Raw genomic sequence first — 16,418 nt, forward strand, 5'->3', positions numbered from 1 at the left:
AGCCCCCTGGAGAAGGTCTGTCCTGGGGCTCTGCCGCGTTCCTGGGGGCTCCCTCTGGCTCAGATGTGCTGTTCAGTGTCACCTCAGAGCCGGCTTCCTGGGGCTCCACTGAGGCCACTGCCCACTGCACCCACGTGCACCCCACTGGAAGACAGGACGGCTGGGAGCCACACCCACATCCCTGCCACTGACTCGGAGACAGCCATGCTGTCCCCAGGGTCTCAAAAACGCACACTGGGATGTACATGTTTACACAGAGCCCCACGCTTCCCCCCACCCAGTTCCTGCCTCTGATGTCACCAGAGACCCAGAACATTCTCTGGGGGTCGTGCACCCACAGGGTGTCGTGCAGCTCTGGCTTCCCCGGTGCTACCTGGGCCCTGTGTCCCCCGAGTGGGCTTGCTGGGCGTGCTTCCGACTTTAACTCCCTGTGCCCAGGTGGGGGGCAGTGGACTGTTCAGCTCCGCCAGCTCTTCCTCAACACAACCCGGGCGTTTTACCAACACCTTGGCCCTGCCACCACCACCGCCACCGCCACTGCAGGTCCTGCCCCAGGTTCCCTGCCCAGCTCCGCCTCAACCCTTCAGTGGCCTTAGGGCTCCGGGGGCAGGAGACAGACAACCCCGCCAAGGCCAACAACCAGGCTCCAAGGCGCTGCCCTGGAAGGAGCCGCCCCGGCGCCCGCACAGACGTCCTCTGCGAAGCCGCAGGCACAGAGCGCGCAAGCCCCCGACACCAAGCGGCCCTTGTGTGGGGACCCTCAGAGGCGGGAAGTGTAGAGAGCGCGGCAGAAATCACCAGAACAGTCTGGGTCTCTAGAAAACATTCTTCACACCCACGACCCTCCCCACTTCGAAGTACAAGAAGCCGGTGGACCCTGGGCCGCCCCACGGCTCCGGGCAGCAGGCTCACGACGGCGGGCAGCTGACAGCGGGGACGCGGGCCATGGACAGCTGACAGGTGGCCGGAGACCAGAGCGCCTGTCCCACCACGCGGCCCATGCAGGGGCCACCAGGAGAGTCCACGCAGGCGGCCACGTGCCCCCTCCACCGTGACAGGTGACTGGAGCGGCCTGTGGCGCCCACCCTCCTTGCCCACCGCTCTCAGCCGCACCAACAGCCGCTTGTCACCATGTGCCACTGAGAGCCAGGGGCAGGCTCAGCGGTCAGACTGCGCCAGTGAAAATTCGGCCAGGGCCTGTGTTTGGACGTGCCAGGCTCCTCGGCTGGGAAAGTCCACGCTGGGCCTCGCCCACTGCCCGCCGCCCGCCGTCCAGTCCCTCTGGAGGCCTTGAGTCTCCAACGTGACCTGAGTTACCTCCACGGGCTGGGGGGCTGCCTAGCCGCTCCCAGCCGAGGGGCAGATGGAGCCGCACACGGGCAGGGCGGGGCGCATCCCCTCGCCGCCTGCTGCCTCGCTGGGCTCGGGCGCAGGCCGGGTCTCACTCACGGGGTCCTGGCTCCTCTTCAGCCTGGTGGGGGGACACAGGGAGGGGCTTCATGCAGCCTCACCGGCAGCCCCAGACACTGCTCTCTGGCCCAGGACCTGTCCCTTAGGACCACATGCCGGGCATCTCTGACTGAGCAGAAGCCCCTCCGGCCACACTGGCACGGCAGGGAGCTGAGAGCGAACGGGGCCAGCCGAGGGTGTGCAGGCACATGGGCCGTTCAGCCCAGCACCCTCTGTCTGGCTATCTGTGGCCCTTGGGCTGGGAGCTGCGGGGCTGGTGAGTCTCAGTCCCTTTCCAGCCAGAAGCTACAAGGAGACCTAGTTTAAGTGCAGGTTCTATGGGTTGGCAATTCTGGAACAAAACTTTCCAAAGAGCTTGGCCAAGTCTTGTTATGACCCAGGCCTCTGACCTCTAGGATGGTGTCCAGTGTCCGCACATCTTGGTCACCAAGGCAAAACAGAGCACCTGCTCTCCTCCCAGGCCAGAGCTCAGAGTCACCTCCTCAGAGTCCCTCTGCGCCTCCCCCTGCCTCCCCTCCCCCGGGGCCCTACAGCACTGGGACTCCTCCCTCCACCATGGCATGTGTCTTAGCTATCTATGGCCTGTCACCTCCCTGCCGGCCAGCTGTGCGCTTTCTGCCCCACGATCCCTGGCACTCATAAAGGTTTGCTGAATGACTGAGTGAGGGATGAGAGTTGATGTGACTGCAGGGGCCGCCCAGGAGGTCAAGTGCCTCAGCGGGGCAGGCCACCAAGTGTCACCCAGGAGACTCCAGCCATTGGCTGAAAGTGCCCAAGTTCAGAACAGAACGCTCCCAAGGAGCCCCTCCCCACAAGCCTGAACAGGGACCTCCCATGGCCGCCACTCCCCGGGGAGGGCAGGGGTCAGGGGCCCCGGCTCCGCCAATGCCACGTGGCTGCTGAGAAAATGCCAGCCCAACCCCCGAAATCCCCTGTGCCCTCGTTGCCGCCCCCACGCACACACTCACTTTTCTCTGTTAAAAATCACAAAGTCCTGCTGGATTGCATCAAGGCAGTCCTGAAGGTAGTCATTCTCCTGTTAGCCAGAAAGACACAGAAATGAGTGTAGTGGATGCCACCAGGTTCCCTCGCGTCCCTCAGGTGGGCTCCTGGGCATCCCTGGTCTGCTTCTCCGAGGCCTTCTGAGAAGCTTGCCTTTGGGCTCTTGGGGAACTCTGCCCTCAGGCAGCTGGAGCCCAAGGGAGTCTGCAGCTCCCGGTGACCTTAGCCTCCGACAGAAGAATGCCCTGGCTCAGAAGCCCGACCCCTGCCTCAGGGTGGATGCTGTCTGGGCCTCAATGTCTGCAGAACCAGGCTGGTCTGGAAGTCATACCTCCCATGGCTCCATCCCTTCCCCCCACCCCCTACTGGGTCCTCCCGGTCACTTGTCCTTGGTGCACAAATCCCATCTCAGGGTCTGCTTCCGGGAAGCTAAGGAGGTCGGTGGTGCCCTGGGTTCACGCTCCTGTTCTCTGTCATGACACGGTCAGAAAGAGACTTGCTCGCCCAGACATCCAGGTCACCCACCACGCTGACAGCAGGAAGTTAATTCGATCAATGAGCAGGAGGTGGCAAGTCCTCAGAGGCCCTGGTCAGACACTCCCCAGGGTGGGGAGAGAAATCCTACAAGGAGCCAAGAGCCTGCTCTACTGGAGCGTTGTCTAGGGGTCTGGCGATACGGGTCGTGCTGGGACCCCCCCCCCCCCCGCCAATGCAAAGAGGAGCCATGTGACCCAGCACCTCCTTCCACAGAAGCAGCACAGGCTGCGGCAGGCTTATGTGGGTCTTGGAGGAGGCTCTTTCCCCCTCTGATGACTGCCTGGCGCCCCGGACATCACGAGGGCTTCCACTCGGGCTGGTGGGTCATGACTGTTCCCAGCCGTGGGTGGCTCTGAGGATGGGTCTGCCTGCCCCGTCTGTGGTTCCCTCCCGTCTCCTCGCACGGGTGCACAGCCTGTGCCAGGTGGCACCCCCGTGGAGACTTGAGGGGACCTCTCTGCAGACCTCCGGAGCCGTCTCTCCTCTCTGCTACCTGCCTGGCACCTTGTCCCCACCGCCGCGGAGTCCCCGTCAGGGCAGGGGTAACGGACCTGACTCATCAAGAAGGGGCGGGGCTTCTGCACCAAAACCGCCAGGTAGTCACGTGGCCGCCACCTTCCCTGGCTCAGTGTGGATGCTAGGTGCACACGTGCACAAGCTCCAGCCTGCAAAGGTCCCGCGACCAGAGGCTCAGGCCACTCAGGGGCAAGGGGCAAGGTCATGCTAGGAGGTGAGCCCCTGAGACATGGAGTCCAAAGGGGGTGCAGGACGAGGGTGAGGAGGCATGAGAGTGGGAACGGCCCTGGGGGGCTGCCGAGGGCAGGGCTGCGGCTCACCCCACTACCCTTTCTCACCAGGTTCTCCCAGGACGAGAGGGGGTCTGGGTGGACCATGTGAACCCCGAGACGCGCCCCACGGCCCCTCCTCTTTCTGAGCCCCATGGTGTGCTATTGGCAGGGGGCCCTAAACTGTGCCTGTGCGCCCCATGCAGCCCTGGGGCGCTTCCCTCTGACGGCACACCCCCGTGGCCCAGGGGAAAACGCCGTCCCTCTGGGCCCCTCGCTGACACCCGCTGGGTGCCGCGGCAGGAAGTCCCCGCTCCCTGAGGACAGAGCCCACATGCAGAGTGCCTGTTCTGGGTGCACCTCTGAGTAAACCCTCGCACATAACCCTCAGGGCAGACATTCCCGGGCCCCTGTCAGTGCTGACGCCCACAACATCTGGCCGCAGATGTCACCCCAAGTGGGAAGTGACAAAGGACTTGGGCATGGAGACCAGGCTCCAGTCCCTAACTTTGTTGCAAACAACCTGCTGAGCAGTGATTCCCAAACCTGTCAAATTCCCTGGAAATGCACGGGGCCTGGAGAGTGGACCAATCACAAAATTACAGGCTGGAGGACTCACACTTCCTGACCCGGAAACTCACGAGCGCTCCCTAGTCACCAGGGCGGCATGGACCAGCGGGTCAGGCGTTCACGTTCAGATCAGTGGGACAGTAAATAAACCCCTACGTTCATGGTCAATTAATTTCTGAAAATGACGCCGAGCAATTCAATGGAGGAAATAAGAGTCCTTTCAACAAACAGCACCTGGACAACTGCATGTCCACGTGCAAAAGGATCAGGTTGGACCCCCACCTGACACCACCCACAAAACTAACTCACAGCAGGTCCTAGACCGAAACGTGGGAGAAAAACTGTCACTTAGAACGCACAGGAGTGCACCTTTGTGATTTTAGGTTCGGCGGCGGTTTCTTAGAATTGACACCAAAAGCACGAATGAAGAGAGAAGGACAGACACACGGGACTCCATTGAAGCCAAGAACTTCTGCTGCAGGTGATGCCTTCCGGGAAGGAACAAGGGGCCACCAGAACAGAAGGAAACCTCTGCACATCGCCGAAGGCATTTATTTGCACGCAGAACATGTAAACGAATAGCGCCTATCAGTCAACAATGAAAAAGACAAGCAGGGAACGTGCTTTCGGCTCTTCCACGTCAAGAACCGGGAAGCCGTCCCTCCCGGGAAAAAGCTGGACCAGCGGGAAACAGCTCCGCACCTGCAATGCCGCTGCTGGACACCAGGGGCCGCCAGCAGCAAACCGGCGGGAGGTGGGGAGGCTGAGCCAACACACCTGCTCCCTGAGAAGTCGAGGTTTCCAGGGGGAGACCCCAACCCCGGCCCCTCAGCGCAGTGAGGAGGGGCTGACGCACGTCTCTGCCTAGGACCGGTGCCTGGAGCGGCACAGGGCCCACCAGGTGTAGGAGACTGCAGCCCAGGGCGACCCCGAGGGCTCCGCCGGGTCCAGGGGCAGGGAGACTGCCAAGCGTGCACAGCGTGACCCCCACCATCCACACCTGCATCCCCGGCAGCGTTGTGAGCACCAGCCGTACCCCGGGAACAGGTTCAGGCTGGATCCCCTGCTCCGTGGGCACCGACCCGCTCCAGAGAAGCAGGCGACACGGGGCAGGTCGGGGGTTGTGACAGGTTAAACTGTACCCCCCAAGGGGGTCCTAGCCCTGCACCCTGGAACGGGGGTTGAAGTCCCTGCAGCTGCCACCAGTCCAATGAAGGGCAGATCATCCTGACTAGCGGTCCTGCCCGGTGTGACTGCGGTGCTTGTGGGAGGACCAGGCAGACACGTAACGCACGTGCGCACACACACGCACGCACACGCACGCATGCGCACACACATGCACGCAGGAAGACGGCCCGTGACCACGGAGGCAGAGCCTGGCCCGACGGCCACACCAGAGCTGGGCGAGGCAGGAGGACCCTCCCCAGGCTGCCCTGGCCACGTCCCCCCACACGAAGGAGGGAGCGTGGGGCAGGGGGCCGGCAGGCGCGTGCAGCCGGCCCGCACTCACCGACTGGGAGCTGTCTCTGCTGCTGTCTCGCGACCTGTTCTTGGCCAGGCGCTTCTTCTTCTTGTGCAGCGGCCTCGACTCCAGGATCATCTCCTCCAGCTCGAAGGTGGGGTCGCAGTGCAGGCGGCCTTTCTGTGGAGGACGGGGCGCTGAGCCCGGCCTGGGCCTGCCCGCCTGCCCTGTCCGCCCCGTCCGCCCCACCCGCCCACCCGGCTGCAGGCTTACGTTGGGCACGAAGCCAGGTTCCACCTTCTTTTCCCTGAGCTCGGCCCACAGCACGCCGGCCAGCGCCGGGGCCGCCTGCACGTCCCGCAGGCTGGACACGCGGTGCTTGGGGTCCACAGTGAGCAGCTGGAACAAAGCTCCTGTCAGCCGGTGCCCAGGCCCAGTCCTGCCCGGCACTCGGCCCAGAGAGGCTCCCCCCGGATCCACCAGCAGCCGGCAGCTGCAGCCTGGCTAACTGCTCTCCTGAACTGGCTCAGAGCAGAGACAGGACAGGACCAACGTCACAGCCCCAGGACCTGCACGCCTGGCCAGCATCACAGCAGCTGGGTCTCCCCACCCAGACTAGGGACGCCGTCCGAGGCTTCCTGGCTTGGCAGGCATGCAGCTCGCCCCCCTGCCCCACCTGGGTCTCTGGGGGCCGAGGTCCCACCTTATGAGCCACCAGGGCAGCTGTGGGCGCAGCTGCGTGGAGTGAAAGCTGTGTTAAGGCCCATCTCAGGGGTGGGGGGGCCGTACCGGCTTGGCTACGGCTCCAGGGCCAGAGGTCTGCAGCCAGCGGCCAGGAGACGGGAGCTGGGAGTGGGCCGGCCACGTGCGCCCAGCCCACCCTCCCACACCCATCCTGACCCGGCTTCAATGCACCGGTGTGTCCGAGGTGCGGCTCTGCGAGTGGAGAGCTTCGCAGGCCAGCCAAGGAGCAGCCTCCAGCCCAGCCTGGGACACCAGCGGGAGGCACTCGGACCACGACACCACAGCCCCAGGTCCCTGCCAGGCTGGGGTCCCCTGGGCTGCTGCAGATGCGTGTTCAGGACCTGGGGTGTGCAGGGGGTTCTGGGATCCTCTCTGCTTGCTCCCAGTGGGTGGGCTGGCCAGGCCGCTGGCAACGGGCAGTGGCTTCCCACTTCCAACGACAGGAGAGGGGCAGAGGACACTACAGCAGAGCGGGCCCAGCCCCCGCCCCACACCCCCCTCCAGCACACACGATGTGGCCACCTGCCCCCGGGTTACCTCTCCGCACCTGAGTTTGGGCAACTTGAAACGGAACCAGGCTGTGAGGATTAAATTAGATCACGACACACCTGATTCCACTCACGCCAGCGCGCATGCAGGCCGAGCTACCATGAGGACAGAGCCAGGCTAGGCCGGGAGCCTGGCCGGAGAGGGATGCGAGACACAGAATGCAGGAACCAGGGGCCCTCCCCAGACCAGGGTCTCCACGCGGCCCACCCTCAGGACAGGATGCGCGGTCCAGCCCCCGTGACCAGCCAGCACGGCACTCCGGGCGGGGAGGCGGGAGGGAGCTCACCTTCCGCAGCAGGGCCACCATCTCCTTGGACCAGGTGGGGACATACTGGACACTCACAGTGCTGAACAGCTGCACCAGGGAGTCCACGGCGTTGCTCGAGTGGATGTCGTAGGGCCTCTGGGGCAGGGCAGGCAGTGCTGCCCTGGGTGCCTCCCCAGGGCCCCAGCCCTACGCTCCCCACACCCAGGCAGGCACAGGGAAGAGCCGCGAAGGCAAAGCCTGCGCCGCAGCCAGAAAAACGGCCAGAAATGACCAGAGAGGCCGCCAGTCAGCTGGGAAGGGAGCCCAGCACCCCGGAGGTCTGGGCCCAGTGGGTCGGCTAGAGGGCAGAGGGGCCGCCTTCCTCAGGGCAGTGGCCAGGGCCTCAGAGGCCCCCACAAGGGGTGGGACAGCAGCTGGAGCCCAGGCAAGGCCACTCCAGGGACCTGCTCGCACAGGAACCTCCCAGGAAGCCTGAGGGGGCAGCCCTGCTGGACAGTCCTCCGCCCGGCCCCGCTCCGGCACATCCTCACTGACTGCGCAGACACCCCTGAGCACCCGGGGGCGGGAGCTGCCTCATCCCCCCAGCACAAGGGCCGCATACCCATCCACGCAGCAGCTCGTAGGCCATCACGCCCACCGACCACCAGTCCACCTCGAAGGAGTAGCCGGTACCACCGTTGACGAAAGACTGGAAGATCTCCGGAGCTTTCCAAAGGGGGAGGGAGCAGCTGAGCACCCCGACAGCAGGTCCAGGACCACAGGCCCGGCTGCCGCGGGCCCAGGGCTTCCCCCCCCAGGCCACGCCCGAGACCAGGCTGCCCCAGAGCCAGACTGGGAAGCCGCCCACTGCAGTCGGCCCGCCCCTCCCCCCAGCCGCCTGGTTCAGACCCAGGTCCCACAGCCCGCCGGGGGCGAGGGCTCTCTCGCTGTCCCACAAGTCACAGCCACCACTGGACTCTTCCGTACAGCTCAAACACGGCTGCTCTTAACGGCCCGACCCGGTACCTTTAGGGAAGCAGCCCGACCCCTCCAGCCACAGGGCAGCGCGGGCGGTGGGCTCACCCATGTAGGGCTTGGTCCCGGCCAGCGCGGTAGCCCTCTCGCCATCCTTTATGATGGTGGCAATGTTGAAGTCGGTCAGGTGCGCGTGTCCTGTGAGGAAGGAGGACGGTGTGTCTGTCCCACGGCTTGGGGACACGTCCTGCGGGCAGGGCCTCGCGGCACGGGGGTCTGTGGCCCCACCTTGCTCGTCCAGGAGAATGTTGTCGGGCTTCACGTCCCTGTAGGAAGAGCAGGAAGCGGGGGGATGAGTCCAGACATTCTGCAGGGATGCGGGGTCCCTCGAGGGCCCCCCAGCAGAGGCCGGGGAGGGGGCTGGGGCCTAACACCCCCGCCCCACCCCACCACCCCCAGCAGAGCTGGGCAACACCAGCCACTGTTACTGTTGGGGAGCTGCCTCCAGCCCACCTCCTGAGGCCAGACAGTGGGGAGAACACCCAGCACTGGACGCTGAAGGGTGCCAGAGGCCCCAGAGGACAACAGTCCCCCGCCCAGGTCCCCCAGGCCGGCCCCTCTCCCAGAGCCCCGGCTGCACAGAGCTGTTGCTTTGGGGTCTGAGGCTTCATCAGCCGGCCTCCAGCCGCGCCTTACTGCCTCGTGCTCCGTAAAGTCCGGTGCCTGAATCAGGACCAGAGAGCGGAGTCCCCGAGGCAGAGGCAGAAATTACGTCTATTTCGCTTTATAATATTCCACGTGGGTTTTTTTTTTTTTTGTTCTGTGAAGGCAGCCTTATCTTCCTAATTTCATCTGCCTTCGGGTAATGTTACAATCAGTTTGAATTCACCAGGGACGTGGCAGTGGGCAAAAGGGCACCTGCCCAGTGGTGGCCAGGACCCTGCAGTGGACCTGACCAGGTGAAGGCCACCCCGATGAAGGCCAACCGTCTCCGTGCCGGCCTCAGCTGGGGCTGCTCAGATACGACCCAACCTCAGGTGGACGTCACCTGTGCAGCTGGGGGGCTGGCCTGGGAACCAGGCACTGATGGCCCAGGTGCCACACCTGGGGGCAGGTCCGCAGTCAGGCGTGTGCAGGGAGCCCCCCATCAGGCGTGCGCAGGGAGGCCCCTCGTCAGGTGTGTGCAGGCAGGGCCCCCCCGTCAGGTGTGCGCAGGGAGGCCCCCCCCCACTGTCAGGCATGTGCAGGGAGGCCCCCCCATCAGGTGTGTGCACACCTGTGGATGATGTGCTGACTGCGCAGGTAGTCAAGGGCCAGCGCCATCTCACAGATGTACAGCCTCACGGTGTCCTCAGAGAACTGGACGTTCTGCTGCAAGTGGTAACGCAGGTCTCCACCCAGGAGCAGGTCCACCACCATGAACATGTCCTCCTCGTCCTGGAAGGAGTACCTGTGGGCGCCGGGGGAGGGCCTGGCACGCGCACGGCAGGGGCCGGACACACAGCTGCTGCCATGCCTGATAAGCGTCCTCCTCAAGGGCCCTAGCCCCAGTGCCACCCCTCAATGAGCACCCCAGAGCGGGGTCCTGCCCAAGATGCTGACTCCACCTCTGCTCAGGGGCTGCCCGGAGCCAGGACCCTCGGGAAGGACAGAGGGGCCGGTCCCGGCGGGAGGCATTCGGCTGAGGCAGAGACACCGGTGAGGGGCCAATGGAGAGTGGAACACAGCACCGTCTCTGGGCCATTTCCCTGCTGCTCTGGTTTCCTATTCTCTAAAAAAGGGGTTAAAATATCTAACTTCAAGGGTCATTAAAGAAGAAATTGAGACAGTGAGGCAAAATGCTCAGGCAGTGCTGGGCAAGGGGCCAGCTTCTAACAGCCAGCGGCTGTGGTGATGCTGATGGTGGTGATGGTGATAATGGTGGTGATGGTGGTGATGGTGATAATGGTGGTGATAGTGGTGATGATGGTGGTGGTGATGGTGGTGATGATGGTGATAATAGTGGTGATGATGGTGGTGATGGTGATGGTGGTGATGGTGATGATAGTGGTGATGATGGTGGTGATGGTGGTGACGGTGGTGATGAGTTGATGGTGATGGTGGTGATGGTGATAATAGTGGTGATGATGGTGGTGATGGTGGTGACAGTGGTGATGAGGTGATGGTGATGGTGGTGATGGTGATGATAGTGGTGATGATGGTGGTGATGGTGGTGACAGTGGTGATGAGGTGATGGTGATGGTGGTGATGGTGATAATAGTGGTGATGATGGTGGTGATGGTGGTGACGGTGGTGATGAGGTGATGGTGATGGTGGTGATGGTGATAATAGTGGTGATGATGGTGGTGATGAGGTGATGGTGGTGGTGGTGGTGGTGATGTTGAGGACGGTGACGGGATGAACATGATAAAGAAGAAGATAGTAATGAAGATGACGATGAAGATGGTGGCAGTAACAAAGCAATGCTTTAAGGGTCCCCTTCCACTTTGTCATTTATTCTGTGAGCTCTCAGAGGTAGCTCTTACTGTTAATCAGCAGGCTCTTCTGAGAATAAAGCTACAAATAACTCATTTTTCATGTGCTGTTCCTCTCCCTGACCACCAAAAGCCACCCTGTCGTCATTCTCAGGGGCCAGTGGCTTGGGGAGGGCGGTACAAGCTGGGGCCCGCAGAGAGGCATGAAGATAGGACCACAGAGCAGAGAAACTTGGATGCCAGGCTCCAGGACAGGCCAGAGTCCTCGAGAGAAGTGGTCAAGAGCAGGTGTCCTCCCACCCCTGGAAGCAAGACGGCAGCGGCCCCACTGCCCAGCCCTGGGACGGCGGGAGACGCACCCCGGCGGGCCGGCCTGTGGGGGTGGGGATGCTGGCTGTGGCGGGAAGGGGAGGGGAGGAGAACTAACTATGACGGCGGCCCACAGCCCTGAGTCGGCCCCACGGGGACGCCCCGCCTGCGCAGCCACGTCGGAGCCTCTGCGGAGCCCACCCGGACTTCAGAGGAGGGGACTGAGGGAGGGAGGCTGGGGCACCGCCTGCAGCAGGGCAGGGAGATCCAGTCAGGAGCCTGTGCTCCTGATGACTAGGCCGCACAGCGGCCCAGGGAGAGGCCGGGAGGGCCAAGGCCCCCACGGAGGGGAACCCTGGGTCTTCCTCCTTCGTGAGATGCCCCACCACCAGCACTGCGGCCGAGTGTCGACCACAGATGGCAGCCCGCTCCCCCGAGGCCGCAAGCTGGCCCTGCCGCACCGAGGTCACTCCATCCCATTGACCCACCTAGGGGCAGTCTCTGCCTTCCGGGGTCAAGAGGCTGCCCCACCCTGGCCGCCGGGTGGAGGGCCACGTTTAAAGGCTGCTTGGCGTGTGGACACCCCTATCTTTACAGCCATTGTCCCAGGCCACTGGGTGCAACCACGGGGTCCCGCCCCGCCCCCAGCCCCTCTGCCTGCCCGAGACCCAACGGCCATTAGGGCAGCGGGGACACCCCAGGATGCAAGGTGCACCCTGTGTGCAGAGGGCGGGCAGCGAGGAGCCCCAGGATGAGTGCCCTTTCCCCGTGCCCCTTCCTCCCGGCCTGGGCAGCCCCGGGCTCCACCATGCCCCAGGGCCCTGGAGGCCTTGGTCAGCGACTTCTGCCTCCACCCAGGCTCCTGGGCAAGGCCACACCCCAGGGCACTGGATGGTGAGCGGCTGGAGAGCCGAGGGGACCAGCTCAGGGGACCAGCCCAGGGGCAGGAGAGGAGGGAGCAGGGGGCGCCCTGCAGCAGGAGGGGCCAGCCTATCCTACTCCAGTCCCGCAGCTCCGTGCCGCCCCGCACCAGCGCACCAGAGGTTCACCAGGAAGATGTGCTCGATCTCCTGCAGGATCTCCAGCTCCCGGAACACGTTGCGGACCTCGTCCCGCTCGATGCACTGCTGCTTGTTCATGTACTTCATGGCAAACATCTTCTCCGTGTCCCGCTTCTGCACGATGCACACCTAGGGGCAGCGGCGCGTCAGCACCGCCAATGGGATGGCACGGGGCTGGTGCAACACTCAAACGGCCGGTTTCACATCTGGGGCAGGACAAGTCTCCTGCACACAGGCATCTTCCAAAGGAGATGGGACCAGCCCGAGAGCCGGGGTGGGGGAGTTCCTACGCCCCTCACCAGCCCAGACCTGGACGCCCCCTTCCCAGGGCTCCGGGCAGCTGGCTTGGAGGGTCGCTGGGGAGGGAACGAGAGGACCCCTGCAAGCACATGAATGAGAGCAGCTATTGTCACCAAGCATGGGCCATCGTCCCCACTGCAACAGGGCCGCTCCCAGTGACAGCCTCTCTGCACAGCTCAAATCCCAACCCTCTGAGAGCAAACTGCAGTGTCGATTAGCAATGCTGACACTGTGAACACAGTGCTAATTGCTTGGCAGAAGGATCAGGGCGAGGAGAGCAGTGAGAAAAACAGAGCAAGGCTGAGGCTCAGGCTGGGGTCCCTCCTGGCCAAGGAGCAGCTGTCAAAACCGGGACAGTGGTCTCCAAAGGGAACAGGGTTAATGCACAAAATACTGGGCTGCAGACCCAGGGCCGTGCCCTTCATCCCAGTGGGGAGACCCCTCCAGAATAGGTAACCCTGAGCTCTGAGTCCCCACCGTCTTCAGTCTCCAGATTTTCAAGGAGTGGGAGCTGGGGGCCCAGAAGAAGTGGAAGATTCTGGAACTGGAGGTGGGCAGAAGACTGTCCCAGGTCCTCACCCAAAGGCAGGTGGCCTGGAACTGACCAGACATCTCAGCAGGCGCCAGAATCTTGGGCCAAACCTGCTGGAGCCAACCCTTTGGTGAAACCCGGTCCGTCGTGCAGTAATGTACCTTACAGACGAAGGTGGCTTTTGCAAAGTTGAAAAAACTATAGCAAACCTTCAGCCAACCTTAACACCCAACTCTCACAGACACGGGCAAGCAGGTGCAACAAAACATCACACAGACATTGGAGCGATGTCTGTGAAGGCTGTTAGTGGCGTATGGCAATTTGTGAAACGCCAGGCGGAAAGGCCAGGCTGCATTATTTAGCACAAACAGTGTGGAGATGAAAACCAACAGGGGCAGAAGCCAGACTCGGCCTCCGGCAAACAGAGCAGCTAAGCCAGGGTGGGGGGTGGCACATCGAGCCCCCTCCCTCACCTGTTCCTGCAGCGTCATCGTGAGGGCGTCTGGCAGCAGAGGCTGGAGGGTCACTCCAGCTCCAGACCCACCCGCGGACTTTTGCACACCCCACGTCCCCCAGGACGGTGATCTTCGCAGCACAGCTGTGGTTTCCAGGTAACTCCTGCTCAGCCCCGTGCTGCCCACGGGCCGCATCCAGACCCCAAGGGGAAAAGCTCGCAGGGGACGCCCCTAGGCACAGGGAGGGCATCTCCCACACCTGAGCTGTACCCCTCTGAGCCACCCGGCCCACCCCTGGAACCTACCTGGGGAATAAATGCCACCCGGGGCCACACAGGCCACCAAGACGCCCGTGGGGCCCTGTGTAAAACTGCCCCGGCCTGGGCTGCCGTCTGGGAAGACCCCAGCCCCCCAGGGACACGGTGGGGTGGGAGCTGAGACCTGCATCGCTCAAGCCTCCAACGACACCCTCCTCGTCTCAACGCTGTGAGTCGCGGCCCCTCCTCCTTCCCTGCGAGCACCAGCTGGCCGCAGCGCGCGTGCAGAGGGGAGCCCTCGGGACAGCACGGGCTTCACTCAGCTGTGCCTTCCTGAGTCTCCAGTCGCCCAGCCCGGCCTGAGCACATCGCCCAGAAGAGCAGCCCGATGGGGCGAAGACAGAGGCCTCAGTGTTGATGGCCAGCAACCGCGTCTGATGACGCAGTTACGCCAGCCAAAGCCAAGTCACCTGCTTGCCATGCAGCTCTCCACGTGCCTTCTCGGGTCTCGGAGCCGGTGTCAGGGTTGGGTGGGGGCACCAGAGTTCCTTCCCGCCAGCCAGAGCTCCAAAAGGCCAGGAAGCTGCTGGCAGGGCCCCAGAGGGACAGGGGGCCACCCACTGGGGCTCCTGGCCAAGGTCACGGGAGAAGAACCCATTTCTGCCCACAGAGGCACACACTCAGCCTGGCTGAGTCCCCTGGGAGCTCTGAAGGCCAGGGCCTGCCCCGGAGCTGGCCACCCAAACTCCCTGGTGATTCCGTCACGCGGCAGGCGAGAGCCACCCCAATCCCAGCTTCATGGAAAGGCCCCGGGGCCCTTTTAAGAGCAAGACTCCAGCCTCCCCTCCCACCCTTGGCCCGGAGCTGGGAGGCCTGGCTGACAGGTGCTGCCTTCGCAGGCTGCCAACCTGGGCATGCAAATGGCCTATCAGACAGACATCAGTCAGAAACACAAGCAAAATTCCGCCGCTGTTGAGATGAAGGTCCCCAAGTCCTTGCCAGAGAGCCCTGATGCAGAAACCTGAAGTCCCAGAGGAATATCAGAGCCTGTTCTGACTGATGGCCAGCCCCAGATCACAGAGACCCGGCCCCAATCACAGGGACCCGGCCCCCGGCCACAGGGACCCTCCCCCGATCACAGGGACCCGGCCCCGGATCACAGGGACCCTCCCCCAATCACAGGGACCTGACCCCGATCACAGGGACCCGGCCCCCGGCCACAGGGACCCTCCCCCGATCACAGGGACCCGGCCCCGGATCACAGGGACCCTCACCCAATCACAGGGACCTGGCCTCGAATCACAGGGACCCTCCCCTGATCACAGGGACCCGGCCCCGGATCACAGGGACCCTCCTCCAATCACAGGGACCCGACCCCGATCACAGGCACCTGACCGCCGGATCACAGGGACACTCCCCCAATCACAGGGACCCTCCCCCGATCACAGGGACCCTCACCCAATCACAGGGACCTGGCCTCGAATCACAGGGACCCTCCCCCAATCACAGGGACCCGACCCCGATCACAGGCACCTGACCCCCGGATCACAGGGACACTTCCCCAATCACAGGGACCCTCCCCCGATCACAGGGACCCTCACCCAATCACAGGGACCTGGCCTCGAATCACAGGGACCCTCCCCCAATCACAGGGACCTGACCCCGATCACAGGGACCTGGCCCCGGATCACAGGGACCCTCCCCCGATCACAGGGACCCTCACCCAATCACAGGGACCCTCACCCAATCACAGGGACCCTCCCCCGATCACAGGGACCCTCACCCAATCACAGGGACCCGGCCCCGGATCACAGGGACCCAGCGCCGGCCAGAGCAACGCCACCCACTCTAGTAGACACTGCCCTTGGGGCGGATGGCCTAGAAAACAAAGATTCTGCGTTTTCTCCAAGTAACTTCCTGTGCTCCATGTTGTCTTATCAGTCTTTGATTACTTAGAAAAGCTGTGCCTTCTCAATATTAAAAGAACTAAGCTTTTTCCCCTAAAGTATGTGATTTCCTGTATTTGCCTTTAAAGTCTTTGTCGCTTTGGTTCAATGGCTAAATACTGTTTCACGATGAACTGCAATCTTCCTTAACTGTGTTTCAACCTTTTGACATTTTTACAAATGTCCGAAAATCAAATTTGAAATAAAGTATTTTTTGACCCCGAACTAACTTTAGGATTTTCAAGAGGGCCCCTGGAGAATCTCAAAAGATTTGCAATTGTGCCTTTATATAAAAATAGAGAGATTAAACCAGTGAGGCTTATCTAACATGCTAAGTTACACAGAAAGCATTGCCAAATAAAAGCTGGTGATAAGCCTGCTCTAGCTTATACTGCTGTGGACACAGGCTACTTACAGGCCAGTGTTTCCAGAATTAGACAGAATGTCCAGAGATTCTTCAACGCCTCACTGTTCGTGCAATGTCACAACTCCAGTGATTATCGTAAACGTTACGCGGCACAGAACCCAGCACCTTCGGTGTCAGCTGCGTCACTTCTGCAATGAACTCGTCAGATCTCTGACCGTGGCTGTTTTCAGCCATCGGTCATTTACAGACAGTTACTGTTCTGCGCTGACACCTTCCTGGACGCTTTTACAATCCACCATAGACAGCAGGGCCTCCTCTTCAAAAAGTTCACAGAAAGGACTCTGACGAGGACCCTAGAGCACAGGCGTCTGGACGC

The 16,418-nt window shown here is 62.5% G+C and overlaps 1 protein-coding gene across 6 annotated transcripts in view; it reads right to left on the reverse strand.

The window, feature by feature from the left end:
- Positions 1 to 812: 812 nt before the first annotated feature.
- STK32C (serine/threonine kinase 32C) overlaps positions 813 to 16,418 on the reverse strand; it is an 88,170-nt gene continuing 72,564 nt past the window's right edge. For 5 of the 6 annotated variants that reach the window (XM_064488568.1, XM_064488567.1, XM_064488573.1 and 2 more), the window contains 10 exons: positions 12,163 to 12,314; positions 9,618 to 9,791; positions 8,630 to 8,667; positions 8,450 to 8,539; positions 7,989 to 8,092; positions 7,406 to 7,522; positions 6,100 to 6,225; positions 5,875 to 6,006; positions 2,439 to 2,506; positions 813 to 1,471 (listed from right to left, as the gene is read on the reverse strand). In XM_064488568.1, coding sequence (XP_064344638.1) covers positions 1,339 to 1,471; positions 2,439 to 2,506; positions 5,875 to 6,006; positions 6,100 to 6,225; positions 7,406 to 7,522; positions 7,989 to 8,092; positions 8,450 to 8,539; positions 8,630 to 8,667; positions 9,618 to 9,791; positions 12,163 to 12,314 — 1,134 coding nt within the window. In that variant the 3' untranslated portion in view covers positions 813 to 1,338. The remainder of the gene's footprint in view (positions 1,472 to 2,438; positions 2,507 to 5,874; positions 6,007 to 6,099; positions 6,226 to 7,405; positions 7,523 to 7,988; positions 8,093 to 8,449; positions 8,540 to 8,629; positions 8,668 to 9,617; positions 9,792 to 12,162; positions 12,315 to 16,418) is intronic. The other variant, XM_064488569.1, reaches the window with a different exon arrangement.

Source organism: Camelus dromedarius, chromosome 8 (genome assembly GCF_036321535.1).
Source record: "Camelus dromedarius isolate mCamDro1 chromosome 8, mCamDro1.pat, whole genome shotgun sequence".
NCBI lineage: Eukaryota > Metazoa > Chordata > Mammalia > Artiodactyla > Camelidae > Camelus > Camelus dromedarius.